General features: G+C 41.2%; 1 protein-coding gene across 7 annotated transcripts in view; it reads left to right on the top strand.

Moving 5' to 3' along the window:
- ppfibp2b (PPFIA binding protein 2b) overlaps positions 1-23,082 on the top strand; it is a 101,032-nt gene that overhangs the window by 49,320 nt on the left and 28,630 nt on the right. For 6 of the 7 annotated variants that reach the window (XM_029434449.1, XM_029434451.1, XM_029434450.1 and 3 more), the window contains 6 exons: positions 10,179-10,334; positions 15,592-15,810; positions 16,806-16,898; positions 17,503-17,631; positions 20,644-20,755; positions 20,888-20,920. In XM_029434449.1, the coding sequence (XP_029290309.1) occupies positions 10,179-10,334; positions 15,592-15,810; positions 16,806-16,898; positions 17,503-17,631; positions 20,644-20,755; positions 20,888-20,920 (742 nt within the window). The remainder of the gene's footprint in view (positions 1-10,178; positions 10,335-15,591; positions 15,811-16,805; positions 16,899-17,502; positions 17,632-20,643; positions 20,756-20,887; positions 20,921-23,082) is intronic. The other variant, XM_029434452.1, reaches the window with a different exon arrangement.

Consider the following 23,082-nt stretch of genomic DNA (forward strand, 5'->3'; position numbering starts at 1 on the left):
CATCCATGTTTACTTATATATATATATATATATATATATATATATATAATCCTATAGCTCACTACAGATTATAACGAGGAAAACTGAAAAACAGACGATCAAAATTTTGGACATACCTGAAATCCCACCTATTGTTCAACAGTCAGATCGTTAATCATTCAGCTGATCAAGTACACTAACCGATCTGGCAGAAATGTGGCTAAATTCTAAAATTAGCTGGGGACAAAACAGTCTGGGCCAAAATCAGGCTTAATCAGCTGAGTGAGTCTCCCTCACTTTGAAGATGTCCTAAGTGGACATCTGCTCAGGGACATCTCTTCTTCCAGCTGTAGAAGAGATTAGAGTGTGTTAGACAATCAGGCTCCAGTAATGTGACTGTTTGCCAGATAGTGTTCATATTATTAAATTTGCCTAATTGAGTCGACGTTTTAAGTAAACTACATTAATTTGCACACATTTAAAGTTAAACTATAATTTAATATGAAATGGTGCCACCTGAATAACAGTTGATAGTTATTAGGGTGACTTGGTGCTTTTAATTAAAATATGTTGGCCACTGATCTCAAGTAATTACGTTATTGTATTTACAACATTAGCATAATAGACAAGCCGTTGAATAGAAATAGCAGTAAGGTTGTACTGTATGAATAAATAAAGGAGTGGCACAGTGTGTCAGAACAATTCCAGCTTGACTTTATACTCTGACTCACCTGTTCAGTTATGTGGTGGGTTCAACACAAACAACAAGAACAAGTAGATTTTACAGGTCTTTAGATGTTGTTAAATTAGACAAAGTTTACTCTGAAAACCAACTGCGTTTGAAGGTGACCTTTTCGATAAAGAACTGTGGACTGCTTTGTCAGTTTGAAGCACCAATATTGGCTTTGCATAAAAAGGTTTTATTGGCCCTGAAGTATAAAAGCCTGTGGGATTTGCTTCAATCATCATCATTCCTTATCGTGATATAGCAGCCTGATAAATGAGACAAACAGGAACGAGAAATAATCTAATTTAGCCTCCCTGTGAAAACTAAAATAAACTTACTGCTGGTCAAACTAAACATGTCTGAAAGGTTTTTTTGAGTGTCAGCCAGCTTTCTCACCTGCCTGACAAATTAACATCATCTCTTTTAAAATTGTAAGTGCTCAAAATTAAAAAATGGATAAATAAACAATTGTTTGAATGGGTGTGTGAGGCAAATGTGTAAGAACGACCTAACAAAGCCCCTGCAGGCTTGTTCTTAAATGAGCACTCTGCAGGATTCATGATTCTATTTGTAGAAATGGAATATAATAGTCGTCGTGTATCATCACCTGAAACTATGAATTGTTGTGTTTTCATTAGCTTAGACTGAGCCCGGGTCAAATGGGACGAACCAAACTCTGGCTCTAGAGAGGGCCTGTCACACAACCTTTACCTAGAAGTATTAAGTCAACCCTACTGTAGACTACAGGTCACACTTAATTGCCAGTATAAAGTAGTGTGTGTTTTTTTTACTTGACGTCAGTAATGTGGCAAACTCATGAGCTCTGCCAGGCTGGACACAACAAGACCCCAGCTCTGTGTATCACAGAATCAGACCTCTGTTTGGACTCCTCAACAAGCTCTTTGTCCTCTTCGTTGTCAAGACGGAAGATGAAAAGGCTACAGCCCCAAAATAATTACCCCTCTAGGGTTGTGACATTTTATCATCTTATCTAGCTAGCTATTATAATTCACAAATTGATGTTGTCTGCACTGAACAAGGACAGTTCTTTGCTCTGTTTTTCTGTAAGGTGCATTTGAAAAACAGAAATTGTACCATGCTACACCCACAGTAAGATGGATATATTTGGCTTCATAGCTAAGTGTAATTTCAAACTAACAGTAGATCTCCACCTGCAGCATGATCTTCTTAACAAGCCTTCATGACTAGTGACTGGAGGTCTGGAGGTTTTATTGGATTTAGCTGCACTGGTCTGTGGCTGTTTGTGGTTGTGTGTTAGTGTATGTGTGTGCGTGTTTGCGGATAACACCGATGACTGATGGTCAAATAGCTAATATGATATTAGATGTTTGCTGAGAGAGATGAGTGTGGAGAAAGAAAACGGTTGTCTGGCCTTTGGGTTTGTGTGTTTGTTGTGTTGCCTTTTCTGACTATTTATCATCTCCCAAATCTGTGACTCTTAAATCTCAATATTTAATTAGAAAGCAAGTTTGAAAGATTTAGAAGGTGACAACTCCAATATCCTCTATCTGTGTCACTGTTGTCCTCCATATGTGTTACTGTTACTTCCTTTAGTTTGCTTGAGAGAAAGAGCAAGACAGCCATGTAACATTATGTGTCAGTGCCACAGGGCTGCTACGTGCTGTGGGAACCACAACGAATCTAATGAGTAATAGTCCTTAGTCAGCTCAGACACACACACACACACACACACACACACACACACACACACACACACACACACACACTCACCCTCACCCTCACACTCACACACTCACACTCACACTCTCACACACACAAACAAACACCATACAGTGGTCTCATGCTACAGGGCATCCACCCACACAGTCATGCCGTGACTGTATTTAGACACAGAAATAACACTTTTAAGAAATTTCTATGTAGTTGACAGTTTTGTGGTTACAAAGTGTCATTAGCAACACACAACGCATGCACACAAATGCGACCCCGAACACCTCCACATGTGCTCTTGCTAATCCGAACAAATTCTAAACCAGCACATACTCTGGGCATTAACATTTGTTTTTTCTTTTTCCTTATCCAAAATACAGATTGCATGTTAATGTAAGTAAGTAAGTGTAATTGGGGTATGGGTGTCAGCATATAATGCCTAAATTGCACCTTCTTGCTCCCATATACTGTATATATAAGGATGCTCCTCATAATTGAAGGGAAACAAATGTCAGGCAGCTGAGCTGTGGTGCAACGACAACCGAGTTGCGATAAATTACCTCTAAAGACTGCAGCTTATCCTGCTGTAAGTGACACTGGTGTTAGATTGCAAACTGACAGTCAGCTGCCATAACCTAAGAGTTTGTGTGTGTGTGTGTGTGTGTGTGTGTGTGTGTGTGTGTGTGTGTGTGTGTGTGTGTGTGTGCGTGTGCATGTGGGGCTGGCTGGCTGGCTGCTGAGCTGAGGTGATTATAGGGTTTTAGCTGTCTGTCTGTGGCTGTGGTGTTGACACAATTTGTTTACCATGTGATCTTTCCATTTGGACGGCATGGTATCCCTCTGTGGTCAAGAGGAGAACGAGAAGTATACACGTTTAAGGACCTATAATGTGTACAATGTTTTGATCGTCCTCTATTGCCATCAGGATATTGATATTTAATGTTTTAGTTGATGGGTTGCTATGAAGAAAGAAAACCATAATGTGTGTAAAGTTGATGATGTTGATTCTACTCTGTCTACAAAATCTCAAAATTGCATTATTTCTTAAATGTAGTGTAAGCTTTATACTGTAACATCCCTCTTGAACATGCTCAAAACATCAGCGTTCAACAACGCACCCCAGCGTAACACCGCCTGCTCTTAACGAATACTACTTATACCTTACCTTATATCAACGTACACCAGCATATTGCCGATATTTTGTATACACCGTATTTTTGTATATGTTATGCATTTGTTGGGTATTCGTCTGATACATTTTGTATAAGTAAGTGATATGATATCAATAGGTTAGACATGCGTATACGTTCACTTTTCCGATCCGATGAAAAGTTGGACGTATTTGCACTCTGACAAATTTTCATATACGGCAGCATACATTTCTGCCATACGGATATGTGTGACAGGGCCTTAAGAGGCTTAAACAACAATCCAAGGCAATTTAAGTTTTAGTTTAGAGAAGAGAAAGTGGGACTAGAAGTAGTTTATATGAGGAAGCGAAAGCAACAGACATACTGAGAGTTGGCGAAGAGATGTATGTGTGATTCAGAGAAATAACATGTTCAGCGGCTTCTCTCTCTCTCTCTCTCTCTCTCAGCTAGCTTTTTGTTGTTGTGTCAAGACCCTTCTCTACCTCCTCTGTGTTAGACCCTCTTTGCTTCTGCTGTTCCTGTGTACCCAACAGTTTTTAGTCCTTCTTTTTTATGAACCTCCACAGAGTTGACCTGTCAATATTTCTGCCTTTTTATATTTCCCCTCTTCAAGGGGTGCTGAGCCCCAGTTGGTTTTACTCTTGTAGATTTTTGGCATGATGAGGGTGGGTCAATTTACCCACTAGCTCATCTTACCCCACTCTCCCCTACTGCCACTCACTCAACCCGCAACCAAAGTTGTTATTTCTAACATCCCTCCGTTCATAAATCAAATCAAATCAAATGTATTTGTATAGCCCAATATCACAAATTATACATTTGTCTCAGTGTGCTTTACAGACTGTACAGGTTACGACACCCTCTGTCCTTAGACCCTCGTATAGCACAAGGAAAAACTTCCTAAAAGAAACCCCAAAATTAAAGGGGGAAAAATGGAAGAAACCTCAGGGAGAGCAACTGAGGAGGGATCCCTCTCCCAGGACGGACAGACGTGCAATAGATGTCGTGTGTACAGGATAAACAACATAGTACAAATACAACATTTGACAGAAATTATGTTGTGTTGGAAAAAAAAGAGAAAGTATGGATGAATCCAGGAAAATGTCAATAAGGCTTCCCGGTGTCCAGCAGGACCAGGTCAGCAGGCGCTGTCACGATTCATGATCCTGACGTAAACTTTATCAGTGGCAACCTGCCACATGAGAGACAGACACTCCGAGGATGATACCCCGGATGGTGAGTTAGTAACATACATTTACATAAATGCATACAGATAGAGAGGGAGAAAAAGGGATAAAAAGACAGGGGAGGGAGGGGAGGAGAGAGGAAGAGAAGGAAGAGAGCAGGGAGGTGTCCCCCGGCAGTCTAAGCCTATAGCAGCATAACTAGAGGCTGATCCCGGGCAAACCTGAGCCAGCCCTAACTATAAGCTTTATCAAAAAGGAAAGTCTTTAGCCTACTCTTAAATGTGGAGAGGGTGTCTGCCTCCCGAACACAAACTGGAAGCTGGTTCCACTGGAGAGGAGCTTGATAGCTGAAGGCTCTGGCTCCCATTGTACTCTTAGAGACTCTAGGAACCACAAGTAACCCTGCAGTCTGGGAGCGTAATGCTCTAGTTGGTTTATAAGGTACTATGAGATCTTTAAGATATGCTGGTGCCTGACCATTAATTGATTTGTAAGTCAGGAGAAGGATTTTGAATTCTATTCTGTATTTTACCGGGAGCCAGTGAAGAGCAGCAAATACATAACCGATGAGTTTCTCAGCAGAGAGCTGAGAAAGTTGTTTCCCTGGTGAAAAAGATTCTGTCTGGATGTAAGTCTCAGTTACTGAAGCATGTAGTGTCTCACCGTAGACAGCTGTATTTAATTCTTAATAACCGGGATGTGGAGCACAACCTCCGCTTCCATATTAAAGTAAATGATTACGACTACGTGGTTTTTGCCACCTCATCTGAAATGTTTTGGTTGGAGCAGGGACACACCGCAAATATTGTGGGGAAAAAAATGACCAAGATATTCTAGGTGATATATATAAGAGGAATTGAGGTCAAAAAAAAAAGGAGGGAGAAGAGGTGCAGGTAGAGGAGGCAGGTGGTTTGGGAGGCAGAAAAAGAAACGGTTACATGGAGGGAGCAGGTGGAGGAAGCGGAGATGGAGGATGAAGAGGCAGCACAACAAAAGCTTGCTACAAAACGCAGAATAAATAAGTCAAAGAAAGCATCCAGTGATGCGAAAAACAGTAAAGTTGGGGAAGAGGGACATACGGACGAGAGTCTTAGTGAGGAAGAGTGTGTGTTGGACAGCAGTGATATCCCTGGTTTAATTTAAGTAACAGTTAGAAGAAGAAAAATGTATACGGCTGAAAGTTTAAATGTTTTCCTCCAACAAACTAAAAACCAACATGGTGTAAAAGTTCCCAAATTTGGTAGTTTTTAATATCTCGGCCAGACTCCATATGAGTCAAAGAGAGGAGTCTGACCTCACTGACCAGGAGGTTATTAGATTAAAGAAACTTGTGTTAGAAGTAAAAAAAACATTGACGATGCGTGTTTTATTCAATATATTTGTTGTTTTTTTTGCTTTTAACATCTCAGTAGTGATGGATACTTTCAGTGTTTTAAATGTGAATGAAGCCAGAGTCTTAAAAAAGAGGCCAAATATATGAATAAAATATATTTTTAGAAAACTTCACAATCACAACAGCAGGTACAATCAGCTCCTCAAAATACCAATTAAAATCAAAAGTCTAAATCATAACTTTGAGCCAATTATGAAGCCTCATAATAATCCTGTAATCAGAAATAATCCAAAAAAAACACTCCATTGCTAAAGGTCCAAACGATCGTTTCCGGGAAAAAGATATTGATCACCAACATCGTCACATCCATGAAAGCCCACGAACAGCTGTTGCAATCTTTGAAATCAGCTGATCGATGTGTGAGATATTTTGTTTATACACGGTAAAGCTTTGCTCCCGCTGGCTGCACCGCCAAACGCCTGCTTCCCATTTGTAGAGCGTTGTAGAGCGTTGTAGAGCGTTGTAGAGCGTTGTAGAGCGTAGACACTGAGCGTTCGACCCTTCATTTGAGCCAATCGAAGCTTCCATACCTGATCTACAGCCATCAAGAGCCAATAAGTCAATTCTCCCGATGACTGGTGTATCGTGTAGCCAATGAATGGCTGAACAGTTTGATACGTCATGTCCTTTGTTTTATTTTTACAAATGTTATTTCTTTTCAAAATTATATTTATTATATGCAAGTTTAGAAGAAAATACAAAAAAAACACAATTTGTTTTTTTGTTTTTTTGTTTATACTTCACTTACTCTGTGTCATTACTACTAACAGGGAATATGTGTATATAATAGTTATTTATGAGAATAAATTATTAATAAATATTATAGTATCTCCAAAATACTGGTGTTACTCATAGAAAAACGTGTCTAATATGTTACGTTTTTGTGCCTTTGTTCTGAAATTTGAACCTGAACTTGGTAACACTTGGTGCTGTTCTCACCTCTACCAGCTATTCCCATCTTCAGTATTTTCTTCAAATTCAGTACCACTATTACTCAGTGCCAGAAGCACTTGGAGTGATTATTCACTATTTTTGCAAGAACAATAAGAGAGTTATCTTTTGAATGAGACCAAAATCATGCAGCTGGTGCAAATGGTTGAAGAGCAGCTTCTAATTTACTTTGGGTATGTCGTTTGTAGGTATTTTCGGGTAAATTCGCCCACAGTTAAAGTACAGGGTGCACTGGTCCGGTCCCGGTTTCAAAATGCCACCGTGATGGATGCTCCCTCTAGTTTCTTCTTCGGCCTGGAGAAAAAGAACGGACAAAAGAGGGTGTGTTTTTGAGGGAAGGATTTCCAAATGTAAATGGTTGCTCCCTCAGATGTCTTTTAAAGGTAGGGTTTTGGTTTTAAACAACCTTGTGGCATCCCAACTGTGGCACCGTCTGACCTGTGTAGACCCTCCCTCAGGCCTTTTAGCTAAAATACAGAAACAAATGGTCGATTTATTTTGAGATGGTCTACACTGGGTGCTGTTTTTATCCAGAGAGGAGGGGGGACAGGGCCTAGTCCACCTGGCCAGCCGAACAGCCACGTTTAGACAGTTTTTACAGAAATATTTTACCGTTCTGGCTGATTTGGTGTGGAGAGACATGGCCAGCTGTATTCTCAGACGCGTGACTAACCTGGGGCTAGACACTGCCACACACACTGTTTTTAACTGATTAAAATATTTGATCAGGGTGTTTTTAAGTCTTGGGCCCTTTTTAACCATAAAAGGTGCCCAAAGTCTGACTCTCTGCACTGGTTGTTAAATTAGCCTCTAATTCACAGAGCCAGGCTGGACATCCGCAGCAGCAACACACACGGCCTTATGGTGGCGCTGTGCAGGTCCAGGACCTTGTGCTTACAACAGCTGGTGGATGCAGCGATGCCCGGGTCCTGGGCTCTCTGCTGGGTCTGACCTCTATTCGGGTGTCCCAGAGGATCCTGCAGCTCTGGAGCCAGAGGCTCACTGGAGAGGAGAGCCAGATACAAATACAGCCATGGAAAGACTGATCCAGTCCCAGCGGTTTCCAGAAGTTTACCTGAGCCCAGGGCTGGGAGAACTGACCGGCCCCCTGCTCAAGGTCACTAACCCGGCAAAACTGTCGCTGCACAGAGCGGACAAAGGAACTTTCTATGCGAACTGTGTAAAAAGCATCAACAGAAAAGGCCTGTGCAGCAGACCCTCCACTGTGTGGAGCAACAGACTGGGTGGAGGAAGCAGACCGGGCCCACAGTGGAGGATTTCATACAAACCTCCCCTCAAAAAGTGGACTGCGGACCTTCAGTGGAGGATTTTACATGGTGCTATCGTCTCAAATGCTTTTATCTCTACGTGTAATCTACGTGAGACTTCCATGTTTTTACTGAGTGTAAGAGACTCATAAGTTTCTTCTCTCTTTTAACATTGGTTTTCAGTCTTTTTAATGTAGTTTTTACTAAGAGTGTTTTTATCATGGGAGCTGCCTACAAAAAATATAAGAAAGAAAAGTGGAAGCTCCTAAACTTCCTCTCAGGAGAATCAAAGCAGAAAGAATCAAATCAAATTTATTTATATAGCCAAATATCACAAATTACACATTTGTCTCAGTGTGCTTTACAGAATGTACAGGACAGAGTGGAAAACAGAGAAGGACATGAGGCGAAAGCAGTGTGGATGTGCAGCATTAGAGCAAGACTCTGACTCGAGTTCAGGTTTTATAAACATATAGGAGATATAGGCACTTTTAAACAACGTTGGTGTTTTAAAAGTATTATCTGTTCCGTCAGCGATGATGAATTACACTTTGCACAAGTTTTTATTGGTTAGCTTTTTTATTATTTTCTTTTAACCCTTTTGATACACAAGCTATACAAACCCCTTCTGGGGTCCGGCATGTTTCGAAGGTGACCCGTGTTGGCCTATGGTGTTTGTTTCATGCATGGCTGGGTGTTTCTTTGCTATGTTTTTTTGGGGATCAATTTGTTTGGTCATTTGGTGTTCCAGTTGTTAATTGAATGTCTTGTTTTTGGTTGCTGTGGGTCGTTGTTTTCATTTTTCCCTTTCTTAATTTGTGAGCTGGAATGATTTTTTGTGTTGCTACATCGGGTGTCTTTGCTTGTCACTGTGTCACACACTGCATACATTATTATGAGTGTGGCGAGTGGAGATTTCAGATGTTGGATGTATTGTTTGGTCCTCATCGCTGCTGGGATGATTGTTTTTGACGGTGTTGTTGTGGTGTGCCTTTTTTTTTTTTTTTTTCGCACTTGGCATACATGGATCGTTTTTGGCCCATGTGTGTGGTCCGGATGTGGTGGTGCAGGAACTGTTTTGGTTCATGGATTGAGGGGGGGAAGGGGGGTGGTGATTTGTGGTGATCGAGAACAGGATATTTGATGAATGATCATAATATTGAATGATTGAATGAGTTGATGTCTGGGGGTGCAGCGGGGAGACACTCACACGGGGTGGCTTTGTGGGTCCATGCGGGTCATTTTTTACCCATGTAGTGCCTTAGAAGGGTAGTGATAGAAAACAATATTTTTTAATTAAAAGTAGGAAAGGAAAAATTCAAATAGGAATTTGTGATGATCATGGGTTAAGTATATATATATATATATATATATTTTTTAATTAAGCACTTTATTGTAATTGTACAAATATGTAAATAAAGTGTTTTTTGAAAATCAGAAAGAAGAAAATAAATCTCTGTCTCTATCTCTCTCTTTTAGACACACTTTGTTTTTCTCTCTCCCATACCAAAGAAGCACAGACATGTATTAATAGAGCCCCTAGCTTGCATGTGTGTGTGTGTGTGTGTGTGTGTGTGTGTGTGTGTGTGTGTGTGTGTGTGTGTGTGTGTGTGTGTGTGTGTGTGTGTGTGTGTGTGTGTGTTTGCGTATATTTAGCTGTGTGGACATATACTCTAGCCTGCTCTGTTGTGTGGGAAGAACATTGTACCAGGTAAAGTAGTATGCAGACTTCTCACTGCATTGATGTCCAATATAGGTGAGGTTTGTAAAAGCTGTTCAAATGTTGTTTTTAATGCATCTAACTTACAGTGCCTGTTTGGTTTCTCCCAGGAGCTGATGAGCAAGACCTTTCTGGAGACTCAGAAGCTGGATCTGATGGGCGAGGTGTCCTACCTCAAACTAAAGCTGGTCAGCATGGAGGAGACATACACCAACACACACCCACAAGATCCAGATCCAGCCAACACAGAGCAGAACAAAGCAGAGGTATAGAAAGTCAACACGTGTGTGTGTGTGTGTGTGTGTGTGTGTGTGTGTGTGTGTGTGTGTGTGTGTGTGTGTGTGACACTACTCTTACCAGAGTAGTCCAGCCAGTGGCTTCTTTTCCGAATAGGCAGCCTTGTCAGAGTCTGACAATAACCAAATTTTGCGACAGAACAGATACACATCAACCACTGCCAAATGTCATCTTATTGCAGTCAACAAGGCAAATAGAGTCAGATACTGATTTTCGACCGATAAATCGATGTATCCCTACCATTAATAAACACAACAGGGTTCAACGTTAATACTTGCTCATCCTCCATCAGCAAAGTTTCTGCTTCAGCTCGGGTAGAAACAGTTATAATTACACACACACACACACACGCACACACACACGCACATACACACACACACACACACACACACACACACACACACACACACACACACACAGACAGACATACACATCATCTAAGTCTAGTTGAGCAGTCTTTGCTTGTCTTCACTAGTTTCTTTGTTTGGACTTTGTTCATTGTGGCACCCAGCTGTTCCCCACTGGCACCACAAAGTACTGAAGCTGCTGTTGTGGTTTTGTGTGTGTGTGTGTGTGTGTGTGTGTGTGTGTGTGTGTGTGTGTGTGTGTACGTGTGAGAAAAGCTATCACAAGGCATCCACGCCCATGCTTTGATTGAATAAACACAATACAGCGTTTTTGACACGGAGAGGCCGTATTCAGCATACACACAAGGATGAAGCGTGATGAGCATCAGCAGAAGTAGACAGCGAGGGAGAGGCGGTGAGGAGAGGGCTCGACAAGAGCGGGCGGAGACAAAAAAAACAGAGGGACAGGATGAGAGTAGTAACAGACAGATGTAAAGATAATAAATGACAGGATCTACTGTGGAAATACAGTTTTCTGTCCTGCAATGCCCACACACAAAGTACATTCGTACTACACATCCAGTAGGATGTTGTCAGCAACGTAGAAACAAGATTCTAGTACCTTTTAAAAGCGCACTATAAATAACATTTATTATTATTATTATTATTATTATTATTATTATTATTATTATTATTATTATTATTATTAGCATTATTATTATTATTTTTATTATTATGAACTTAGCAAATAGGAAAGTTATCTTAACAGTTGATTTCAAACTTCTTCTTCTTCTTCTTCTTCTTTGGGTAAGGAAGCCACATTTGAAACCAAACTGTTAATGAGTAAGATCCTTTAATGTTTCCATTTCAGTTACGTACATATCTGATGCAATCCCACACTTGTTGCTGTGGTGTTTTGGCACTGCAGTTTCAAGCTTATTGCTGTGGTATGCTATTCATTTTATAGGTGACAAAAACCTTGTACTCAAGTATTTAATGAGATCTAGGAACATTAGTACATTGCTAATGAAACAAGCAGATAATCAGACCGGTTGTAAACATGTCAGTCAATTTAGCCAGCTTATCTATTTTTAACTTTATTTGAAGCTAAAACTGAAAGTGAGGGCAGGATAAATTCCATTATTAAACCCTCATTGTACAGGAAAACTGTGCATGCAAAACTATGATTCAGGCAGTTGGTCTGTAAACTTTGATGCAGATGGACAGTTTGAGTAACAACGTTACCTTTTGGCTTTGCTTTCTCTTCCAAATAATATTTCAAATCTTGGGGTTTGATAGTCTGAATGTTATTTGTTACCAATTTTGCCAAATGTCCACATCTTGGATGTTAGCTTGGTAAGTATGTTGTTATTACCTATAGGAATGATGGCCAGTTAATAAAACACTGTGGCAGTAGAGGAAAACCTAAGGGATCACCAAAGTTATTCAAATTCATCCTGAGGATGAAATGCTATGGCAATCCATTCAATAGTTGTGAAGACATGACACACAAAACCACAAACGTCAACGCTAAATGAAATGTTAGGGGAACATTAAATTCAGTAGACTCTGGGGACCTTGAATGACACATTTCATGGTATCTAATAGTTGAGCTATTTCAGTCTTGACCAAAGTGGTGGACCAACCAACATTGCCTTAAAGCCACAACCTAGCACGGTTAAAACAAGACAGCGTGCAATTCTATTAACAGTCACTGTCCTTCTAATGGTAAATGGATAGCATTTATAAAATCAAATCCTATCAAATTTATTTATTTATTTATCCAATATCACAAATTACTAGGGCTGTCGAATTAACGCGGTAATTTTGATTAATAAAAATATTAACACAGATCGCGCTCCTAGATGCCCCTGACTTTTGCTCCGACAGCACAGAGCTCTGACAGCATCCCCCCCGTCGCACGGAGGTCCGAAAGCACGGAGCACCGAGAGCACGGAGCTCTGACAGCATTTCCCCCTGTCACACGGAGCTCTCGCAGCAAATATTGATATATGCGATTAATTAATCACAAAGCTTGTAATTGATTAGATCAATTTTTTTAATCACTTGACAGCCCTACAAATGACACATTTGTCTCATTGGGCTTTACAGACTGGACAGCATATGGTAATATGCATAAATATATATTTATCTATTGCTTTTCTATTCTTTTCTATTCTTTGCAACACGGATTCTGATCGGGCAATTTGGGGTTCAGCATCTTGTTCAAGGACACTTCGACATGTTGATCGAACCACCGTCATTCAGATTAATGGATGATTCCTCTACCTCCTGAGCCACATCTGCCCCTTCTTTGTTGTCTATTATGATTAAAGTATAAATAAATAGCTGTACTCATTTATTTCCTTTAGTCTGATTCTCTGACTGGTTCATAGATTACTGAATCTCTGAGTTTAACGCTCCACCATCTAAATCTCAACATTGCTTTATTGCTTTGGTCATGTTACGATGGCAACTAAAAGAGGTCTACATTTTTGTAGTAGTGTGTGTGTGTGTGTGTGTGTGTGTGTGTGTGTGTGTGTGTGTGTGTGTGTGTGTGTGTGTGTGTGTGTGTGTGTGTGTGGTTTGTAACAGCTGCAAGGCTCCAGTCGGCTGGCAGGCATCCATTCTGAACATTCCTGAGTACCAAACACTTTCATCTCAGGACACCACTCCAACACCACACTCACTGCTGCCTGATGAACACTTTGAATTACTAAAGTAACAGCTTTTCAGAAACCATGCATTTTTGCTTTTATGTAACTGGAAAAAGGTTTCACAAGCAATACACATGATAGAACGCTTGTGTGCATTCTTCTGTCTACCTAGACGTCTGCTGATAACGAGAGTTACTGCAGACAGACAGAGAGGCTGCAGTAACTCTCGCTTCTCCTCCTGTCTTGCTCCGTCTGGGTATAAATTCTGGGCCACACCACATGGAGGTTTTAAGAGGCTGTAATGGTCCACTGGTAGACAGATCACAAATCAAAAAAAGTACTTTGGGAGAGAAAATGTCCTTTGCTTGTTTAACTAACTCATTTTAAATAAAACAACACAGCAGTACTTCCATTGTTTATAATGTGGAATATGCCTGTTAGTTTTTATCCTATGAAAAATGTTGTGATGCACTATTTCTTCTGCTTTGATCCATTTATTTACAATATGGTAAAGTGTTGTCATTATGTTAACATTGTGCAAAATCAAAAAGTCTGTATGAAGATATTCCGATAAAACTAATTTAGAATTTTTAGCTCTATGAATATAAATGTACTTGATCGGACACAATGATCCATCCACTCCTTAAGAGTGCTGTTAGTCCTAAGAACACAATCCAACCTAACCCACCACCCGCACATTTAAATGACACATGGTTCCTCTTCACCTCTGCTTTCCAAATTCTTCTAGTCTTCTTATTGCAGTGATTCCAGAATAACATCTCAGTCCTCACATGGCACCAAAAGAGAATCTCACAATATTTCACCAATGTCAGAGACGGTGGGGCACGATGCCGCCTGTCTCACACACTCACTGCCCAACCACTCCCTCAGTTTGTATACAAGGGGGATACAATATTGGATGTGTTACCACTCCTAGTAAAACAAATGTTTATATTAAGGGAACTTTTGGGTTCCTCAGTAGCGTTGTAAGTGGTTATGTGTCATTTGTGCTGCTGATGTTAATGTCTTCTTATCCTTCAGTTAAGAAATGTCTTCATTTTACACAGTTGTAATGGAAGTTTTGAGTTTTCTCAGTAAAAGCCAACAGTCATCGAGATATGGAATTCCCAAGTGCTGACTAGATTGACAAATAAGTTAATGCCTGATTCTCTCCTCTCCTCTCATCTCCTCTCTTCTCCCTCCTCTCCTGTCCTCTCCTGTCCTCTTCTCTCCCTTCTCTCCTCTCTTCTCTTCTCCTGTCCTCTTCTCACCTGTCCTCTCATCTCCCTTCTCTCCTCTCCTGTCCTCTCCTCTCTCTTCTCTCCTCTCCCTTCTATCCTCTCCTCTCTCCTCTTCTCCTGTCCTCTTCTCTCCTCTTCTGTCCTCTCTTCTCCTGTCCTCTTCTCTCCTCTCCTCTCCCTTCTCTCCTCTCTTCTCCTGTCCTCTTCTCTCATGGCCTCTCCTGTCCTCTCTTCTCTTCTCTTGTCCTCTCCTCTCTCTTCTCTCCTCTCTTCTCTCATGGCCTCTCCTGTCCTCTCTTCTCTTCTCTTGTCCTCTTCTCTCCTCTCCTGTCCTCTCTTCTCCTGTCCTCTTCTCTCCTCTCCCTTCTCTCCTCTCTTCTCCTGTCTTCTTCTCTCATGGCCTCTCCTGTCCTCTCTTCTCTTCTCTTGTCCTCTTCTCTCCTCTCCTGTCCTTTCTTCTCCTGTCCTCTTCTCTCCTGTCCTGGCCTCTCCTGTCCTGGCCTCTTCTCTCCTCTCCCTTCTCTCCTCTCTTCTCCTGTCCTCTCCTCTCCCTTGTCTCCTCTCCTCTCTTCTCTTCTCCTGTCTTCTTCTCTCCTGTCCTCTTCTCACCTGTCCTCTCCTCTCATCTCCATTCTCTCCTCTCTCTTCTCTCCTCTCCCTTTTCTCCTCTCCTCTCTCCTCTCTCTCTTCTCCTGTCCTCTTCCATCCTGTCTTCTTCTCACCTGTCCTCTACTCTCATTTCCCTTCTCTCCTCTTCTGTCCTCTCCTGTCCTCTCCTCTCCCTTCTCTCCTCTCCTCTCTCTCCTCTCCTCTCCCTCATCTCCTCTCCTCTCCTCTCCTCTCCTCTCCTCTCCTCTCCCTCCTCCTCTCCTCTCCTCCTCTCCTTTTGCAACTCATTTTTATTCCTGTCTCTTTTCTGCTCTTCATTTTACCAATTTATCTCTTACACTTCATTTGTCCCCATCACTCCATCCTTCCCAGTGTGTGGTAAATCTCATCAGTGATCTTCAGGAGCAGATGTGCAGGTTTCAGGAGGAGATCAGCACTCGTATCCAGGAGAAACGGGCCCTGGAGGAGAAGGAAGCCCAGCAGGGGGAGCCCAGTGGCAGCCAAACCCAGGGACAGCCAGGCTTAGCCATCTCAGAGCTGAGCCTGTCTGGCTCTGACACCCGAATGTTCAATGGAGGACAGACTGTACATGTAGGGAGACTTGATGGCTGAACTCATCTTCCCTGTCTTCCCAATCATTCCTTCTTTTCTTCTCTTCTCCCTTTTTAACCAGTCCACACACCACGCGGTATTTGGAAATGTCCACAGAATCAAACTAACAACCTCTCTTGTAGTTTGATTGCGTGTGTGTGTGCACTGCAGGATGTTGGGGTCACACTCTACTCTGGTTCTTGCAGATATGGAGACTTTGATTGGTTTTCCAAATACTTAGTCCGAGTCTGTAACAATATAGTCAAATAAAGAAACCTACAATAGCTACAAGTCGTGGGAGTGACCGACTGCAATTACAGATATATTAGATGCTAAGGGCATAGTAATTCAGAAACTTTCAACTTTCTCTGCTGAACTCTTCATGTATTTGAAGCATTTGGAAAAACACTTTTAAGCCCCTATCTGGATATATTGGGGTTCGGACCAGGCATTATGCTATTATTTAATTTGATGTGGTTTGCTTGCATGAAAGTGATTACTCCCTCTACTAACAACGTTTACATCTGTCTGTTTCCTCCTACACTGACCAGGTGGATGGTTCCTATAATAATATGTAATGCTGTACAAGGTTTTCTTCTGGACATTGGAAATGTGCAGCTGGCAGATGTGCTGCCTGGACAGCTTTCGGTCTTGTTCTGGGTCCTTGGGTTCATCCTCTTCCTTGTTGTTGATAGATGCATGCTGTGGTATCTGTTTCAAGAGGATCATGTTTCCTTTATTAACCACTGTACTGTTCAGTCCTGGAGACCTTTATAACCACACTGAATGTAACCTGATGTTTGAATACCCTCCCTTGTATATGTTAGCATGTGCACAGTTCAGTAATGTTGATTCTGACATTTAGATGTGATTTTCTTTCATTTTCAGAATTTTTTGTTTTTAGAATTTCAGAATAATTGACTGCTTAGACTGCTGAATCTGGCTTTGAAAATTACAGATGAAGTAAACGATGCTGTGTTTTGTTTTTTCTGCAGGATTTGCTACAAGAAGTGAAGCAACTGAAGAGCAAAGTGGAGGATCTGGAGGGAGAGAAGGGCCAGTATGAGAGGAAACTCAGAGCCACCAAGGTACTTGTTAAACCAACATGTAGCACAATAAGCTCACATCTCTATTATCAGCCAACCATCATTGTATACTAATTTCCCCATAAGAACTGACATATTTGCTATATTCTGGTCTGTACTAGAAATTATGACTTTGAACTAAGTTTGGTTTCTCTCCATGGCTTCATACCATTACTGTTTGTACATACAACCTGCATTTGCACTGTCACATATTTATAGCACCACTCAATGCACTTTCTGTATATAATATAGGACATTTTTGCACTACTGGTTAGATACCAACTGAATTTCAATGGCTAGTACCTGTACAATAAAGTTGAATCTAATTGAATCTAATATCTTTCGATACAAAATAGCATCTCTCTCCTTACACATTGTTTGTTATTGCAAACTGTCATTGCTTTCTCTGTGCTTACAGTGCTTCCTTCCTCCTCTCCCTCCTTCACACTGCATCTGTATCCACTCTTCTTCTCTATTAACCCCTCTCTGCGACTTGCTCTCTTCACTTTTTTTTCGGCTCTTCTTTTCTTTCTCCTCATCTCTAAATCACCCCCCCCCCCCCCCCCCCCCCCCCATTACCTTCTTCCTGTGTCTCTGCTCTCTCTAGCTCTCTATCTCTTACTCTCTCCATGTGTGTTATCAGTCGCTCATGACCCAGCTGTCTAGCCTCAAGCTGACTGTGGAGCACACCCAGTTGGAGAAGCAGCACTGGGAGGAGCGATGGCGCAGCACACAGGTGCCTCCTCTTCCTCCTCTTCTGCCTCTTGTCTTCTTGCTTGTCACTTCTGTGTTTGTTCCTTTCCTCTGATAAGTCTTTTTGCCAGTGGCGGGCCGTGAATTTCCCACCTAGGCCTTCAATGATGTCCTACACAGTCCTACCTGAATTATTCCACCTCTTAATACCATCATTATGACGCCATGGCTCTAGAAACTATACATTTAGACAGAAACACAGTATAACCGGGCGTTGCATCACCTTAACATAGTCAAGTACAACAGAGTTGTATTAATATTTCCGAAGCATTTCTAATCAATAAATCAAAGGTTTTCAAAAGCACCGTTGCTTGTAAGTGCCCAGCCGTGCTTTGGTGTCTCGTTGCTGCCTTGGTTAGACAACTCAAGTTTCCAAACCCTGTGTGGCTCCAAACACCAAATCGATCAGTTGTAAATAGCAGGTATTCCCAGCAGTACAATGTGCAGTGCCTCTCGGAGACTGTGAGCCAGGGATACTGCTCGTAGTTAGTGATTTGAAAGTGGCGGACAAACCCTGTGATAGTATCGCTAGCATCCGGGTTGGCTGTTCTCTTCTCACGATGTCTAGCTTTTCTTGAAAAGTTCGTCTTGAAAATGGCGTTGTAATGATATCTGCGACCTAATCAATCTCTTCTCCTCCTTCAGCCATTGTGGGTTGAAATTGTAGAAATCTAAATTAGCTCGTTCAAGTTTGCTAGCTCTGCATAGCTCTGCCTCTCAATAGTGCGTATCCAATCAAAAGACGTGGACGTGCTGACGTTATCGCACGCCTGCTAGCTGGCCCCGGTGTCCCGAACTCGAAATCTGATTGGTTAACGCCACAGTTTTGTCTCTGTTCACGTTAAGCTACAGGCGCCCGCACTGTTGATTCTGAAGGCCTAAGGGCAGATTTCGTGGACCATGGCAACACATTATGGCTGAAATATGATTGGATAAAAGCTCTAACATAAAGGCCAGCCCTCCAAATCTCGATCTGAGGCTGGAAGCAGCGCAACCAAGAGGAAAGCTATGAAATGAAGAGAATAGACTATGGGGAATAATTTAATACATATTTGTGGAAAAAAATCAAAATCAAATCAAAATTAAATCACTGCTTTTTGCTAATACTCTGCCCCCCTTTGTTTGCCTCCTTTCTATCTCTACACAACCAGTGCTCTACTTTGGCCCGGATGCATCTCTGCTTCCTCCTCTTCTTCCTAATTTCGTTATTTTGCGCGTGCAGCTTTTCTCTTCTTCATCCTTCTGATTCTCCTTGTTTTGCTTTTGTTGGTCTTGTGATGTGTGGCTGAACTTTCCTTACAAATCACTAATATTCAAGTAGGGAAAAGTGAGAGACAGTTATGTATCAATGTGAAGAAGCAGAAGTGAAAAGCCACCCTTCTGCTTCTGACTGTCCCTCTTCCTTTCTGTCTTTTGCATGGATAATGTAAATCAATATGATTATGATGTGTATGCATCAGTTGTGTGTGACCATGCATATTACCCAGATTAGATTGTTATTGTTCCCTCTATCAAAGTGTGCACCTAAAGCAGGCAGTGAGGTGCAAGATGTAAGATGCTGTTGAAAGTGGACAGATTGTTGTATGCTCTGTAATATTTAGTGCCCTTCAACATACCAAATTAAAGGAAAAAACGTCATTGTTTAGGAAAATACATGAAACTCTAAACTACACAAATAGTTTGCGTGGGCTTGTATTATAACTCTACAATTCTCTTTGAATTATTCTGTGCCTCTGTCCACTTTACTACTCATTTCTATTGTAGGTTTTTAGGCTTAATTTCTTATAGGCTTTTATTGTTAGGCAGCTGGAGGAGGTGTTAAGTTTGCATTTATAGCATAGCACCATTGAAAACATGCAAGCCTGTGCACCCCTGTTTCCTGACACCTGTTTCATCCAGCTGTCATTCTTCAGCAGCTTTGTCCCTATTATGTGTTATCCTATTATCTTTAACTCAGATTTGATTGTCAAAAAAACACCAAGCCCTCCCTTTTCCTGAAACTAGGTGCAGGCAAAATTACAAGCTCTAAAATACGGCACACATTGTTGTGATTAACTGCATTTTGCATTTGTATTAACTAGAAAGTGGTTCATGCCATTAATTAAAGAATTACATGCAATAAAAAGCCCCTGGCACGAACTGTGGACATTGCGATTACAGTCAATACTGAAGAGGAAGACGCAAACAAGGGGATTTGAAGTAGGGTCATTGTAGCACCAAAACCATAAACACAGTATTTAATTCATCAGGCATGTGAGCTTCAGTGGAAGTTATGAGAGGTGGAAAAAATATTCTCACACATTGGCACAAATATGACCATGCTCTTAGCTGTTAGTCATAAGGCAGTCAGGGCAGTCATGTGAGAGTCATCAACATCACATTAATAGAGAGGAGCGCTGATGTTGGATAGCATGGTGCATGGCGGCTCATGGACTATTCTTTCTAATAATCTGTCTGTTTTGGCCAAAATACTGTATGTAAATTGCTCTCCTGAGAGGAGTGCCCCTTGTCCAGATCTTCTTTAGGTAACTCCCTGTGTGCTGTATACAGGTATGGAGAGAACTGGTATGGGTTTTGGCTGAAATGTGGGTGGGACCAATAAAATGGTAAACTAATTCTGATAATTCCACACCTCATGAAGGCAGGGTGTAAAGTAGAGGTGATCTTTTTGCAATAGAAGTAGTAGCAGAAATCCTCCTTTTGATTGGTGATGGACTCATTCACTACCTGGTTTTTCTTCCCAGTGTGTAGGTCTATGTTTTGAAGAGTTTTGTATTATCAACAGCTAACAATGCTGTATAATATCACCTGAGGGATTTTACAATTCACACCTCATTCCATGTGACTCTGGTGGTTCTCACATGAGTGCCATGAGACATCCACCTGTAAATGACATACAGAATTTAAGTCCTGAGTCGTCCCATTAGCCAGTAGCCCTGATAAAACCTGGAAGACTAACACAGTTCACAGACATGTACTCTGTCTTCCTCCTCAGGCAGAAATATCAGAGCTGCAGCAGCTCCTGGCCTCCAAAGACACTGAGATCGAATGCCTGCAGACCCAGCTGCTGGCCACAGGTGGCACAGCCAATGACAACACAGAAAAAGGTACACACAGCTGACAGTCTGACCAATCGCTGCAGATGTGTGCGTGAGAGCCACTTACTGTAACATCTAATCAACATGTCCCTCTCTCTTTTCCTTGACTTGTTTTTGTCTCTCTGCTGACCTCTGCTGTAGAGGAGGTGTATATCAAGCAGCTGATTAACAAATGTAAGGCATGGTGTGCTTTTGTAATGGCTCTCATTTCCAACCAAACTGCTCTGCCTATAAGCCACTTGACAACCTTTTTGTAACTTCATAACTAACGTAGTGTTAGTGGCTCAAATCTCAACAAATCCAAAACAAAAAAATGTTTAAGCTTAGTAGCCTCTTAATCAGGTGTCTGGTGGTTTGAGATTGGACCGCAACCGAGCTTCAGTTTGTGTTGGTCGTAGTAAACATTGTTTCTTGTTGCATGTTTTAAGGTTAACAGTTAACGGCTTTAAGTTTGTTTCTGTTCTGAATGTGTAGCCCAAACTGAAATAATCCTGATGACATCACTATGACATGATTAGGGTTATTCTCGCAGGCTGAATAGTACTAGTAAACTGACCTCTATGTAAAGGCCCTGTCACACATATCCGTATGACAGAAACATATGCCGGCGTATACGAAATGTCGGCAATAGGTTGATATAAATTAAGGGTAATGAAAATGAGCTCAAAATGTGTCAGAGTCCAAATACGTCCAACTTTTGCACAGCGGTGTTGTAGCTGACGTATACATAACGAATACTGTTGTGGAAGTTTTCCTGCTTTACTCTGGAGAGATGTATATAAAGTCAAATAAATGCTGATAGAGACAGAGTTGTCTTTTTGCATTTATTTGAGATCTCAAATTGGCACCAGTTCTACAGAATACAACATAGTCTGTAGGAGGGCACAGTTTGAATGAGGATACATAAACAATTTATACACTCTTGTTCCTTGACTTTTTAGTGACTGAGTCATAAACACAGCAGGGGACAGGGACAAACTTCTGACGACCTATAGAACAATAAAACATCAGTCAATAGGTGATTGATCAGCACATCTGTTATTCACTGTAAACAAGCAATAAACCAAAGATGATCTCTGTTAGATTAGTTCATTTTGATGTTTGTAAGGTCATCTCCTCCAATCTGATGAACTCAGTCCTGGGAAACTCAAACCTTTTATCTTTGGGTATATAAACATAAACATTTGTTTCTTGGAGCAACATAGTATCCTGACCGTCTCCTTGATAACAGTTATGTAAACACTAAAACAAATGGCATACCCAAGATTCTTTCTCAGAGAGTTAATCAGTATGTAAATCTAATGAGAGAGGACCATCTGTGTCCTGTTTTACAATGCCTCTCCCATTAAGACAAGAAAAGGCTGTTGACCCTGGCTTGCTAAGGGAATTTGTAAAGTTGTGCAAATGCATAGAAAGAGAAATAGGCAGATCATCACTTGTAACATTATTAGAACATTATTTAAACAGTAGACATTTAAATTGCTATTACAATACATAACAAATTATTATACATATGTCTAACCTATTGGTAGCGTATCACTTACTTATACAAAACGTATCAGAGCGTCTGGCCAACGGAGCTGGAAAAGTGCCATTTGGTTCACATCATGCTGATGCTGGAGAACGGCTAAAATGCTTAACGCTAGCTGTACTGTTGAAACACGTTAATAATAATAATAAGTTACTCCGTCGTCAGGAATAATCTTAACATAGGGTAGGAATAGGTTATCCACTCGTTATCAATAAATTGGCTGAAGGATTCACTGTCAGTCGACATAGTCTATCTAACATACCTCTAACGTAGTAACGTAGGTATTCACGTAGGTATTTACGTACTATATTTCCGTAGGTAAGTATTCACGTACGTATTCCGTATTCACGTATGTTTAACGTCACGTAACGTCTGCATATCTTATGAAGCACACGTTGGGTACGTCCGGTAATTTTGAACATGCTCAAAACATCAGCGTTCAACAACGCACCCCAGCGTAACACCGCCTGCTCTTAACGAATACTACTTATATCTTACCTTATATCAGCGTAAACCAGCGTGTTGCCGATATTTTGTATACGCCATATTTTTGTATATCTTACGCATTCGTTGGGCATTCGTCTGATACATTTTGTATTAGGAAGTGATGCACTATCAATAGGTTAGACATGCGTATCTGTATATGTTCACTTTTCCGATCCGATGAAAAGTTGGACGTATTTGGACAAATCTTCGTATGCGTCGGCATACCTTTCTGTCATACGGATATGTGTGACAGGGCCTTAAGATTGTTGGAGTTCCCTTTTAATATATGTTTCTGTATTTGAAAGAATATTGAATGACA

The sequence above is a fragment of the Cottoperca gobio genome, chromosome 6, assembly GCF_900634415.1.
Source record: "Cottoperca gobio chromosome 6, fCotGob3.1, whole genome shotgun sequence".
In the NCBI taxonomy this organism is placed as follows: domain Eukaryota; kingdom Metazoa; phylum Chordata; class Actinopteri; order Perciformes; family Bovichtidae; genus Cottoperca; species Cottoperca gobio.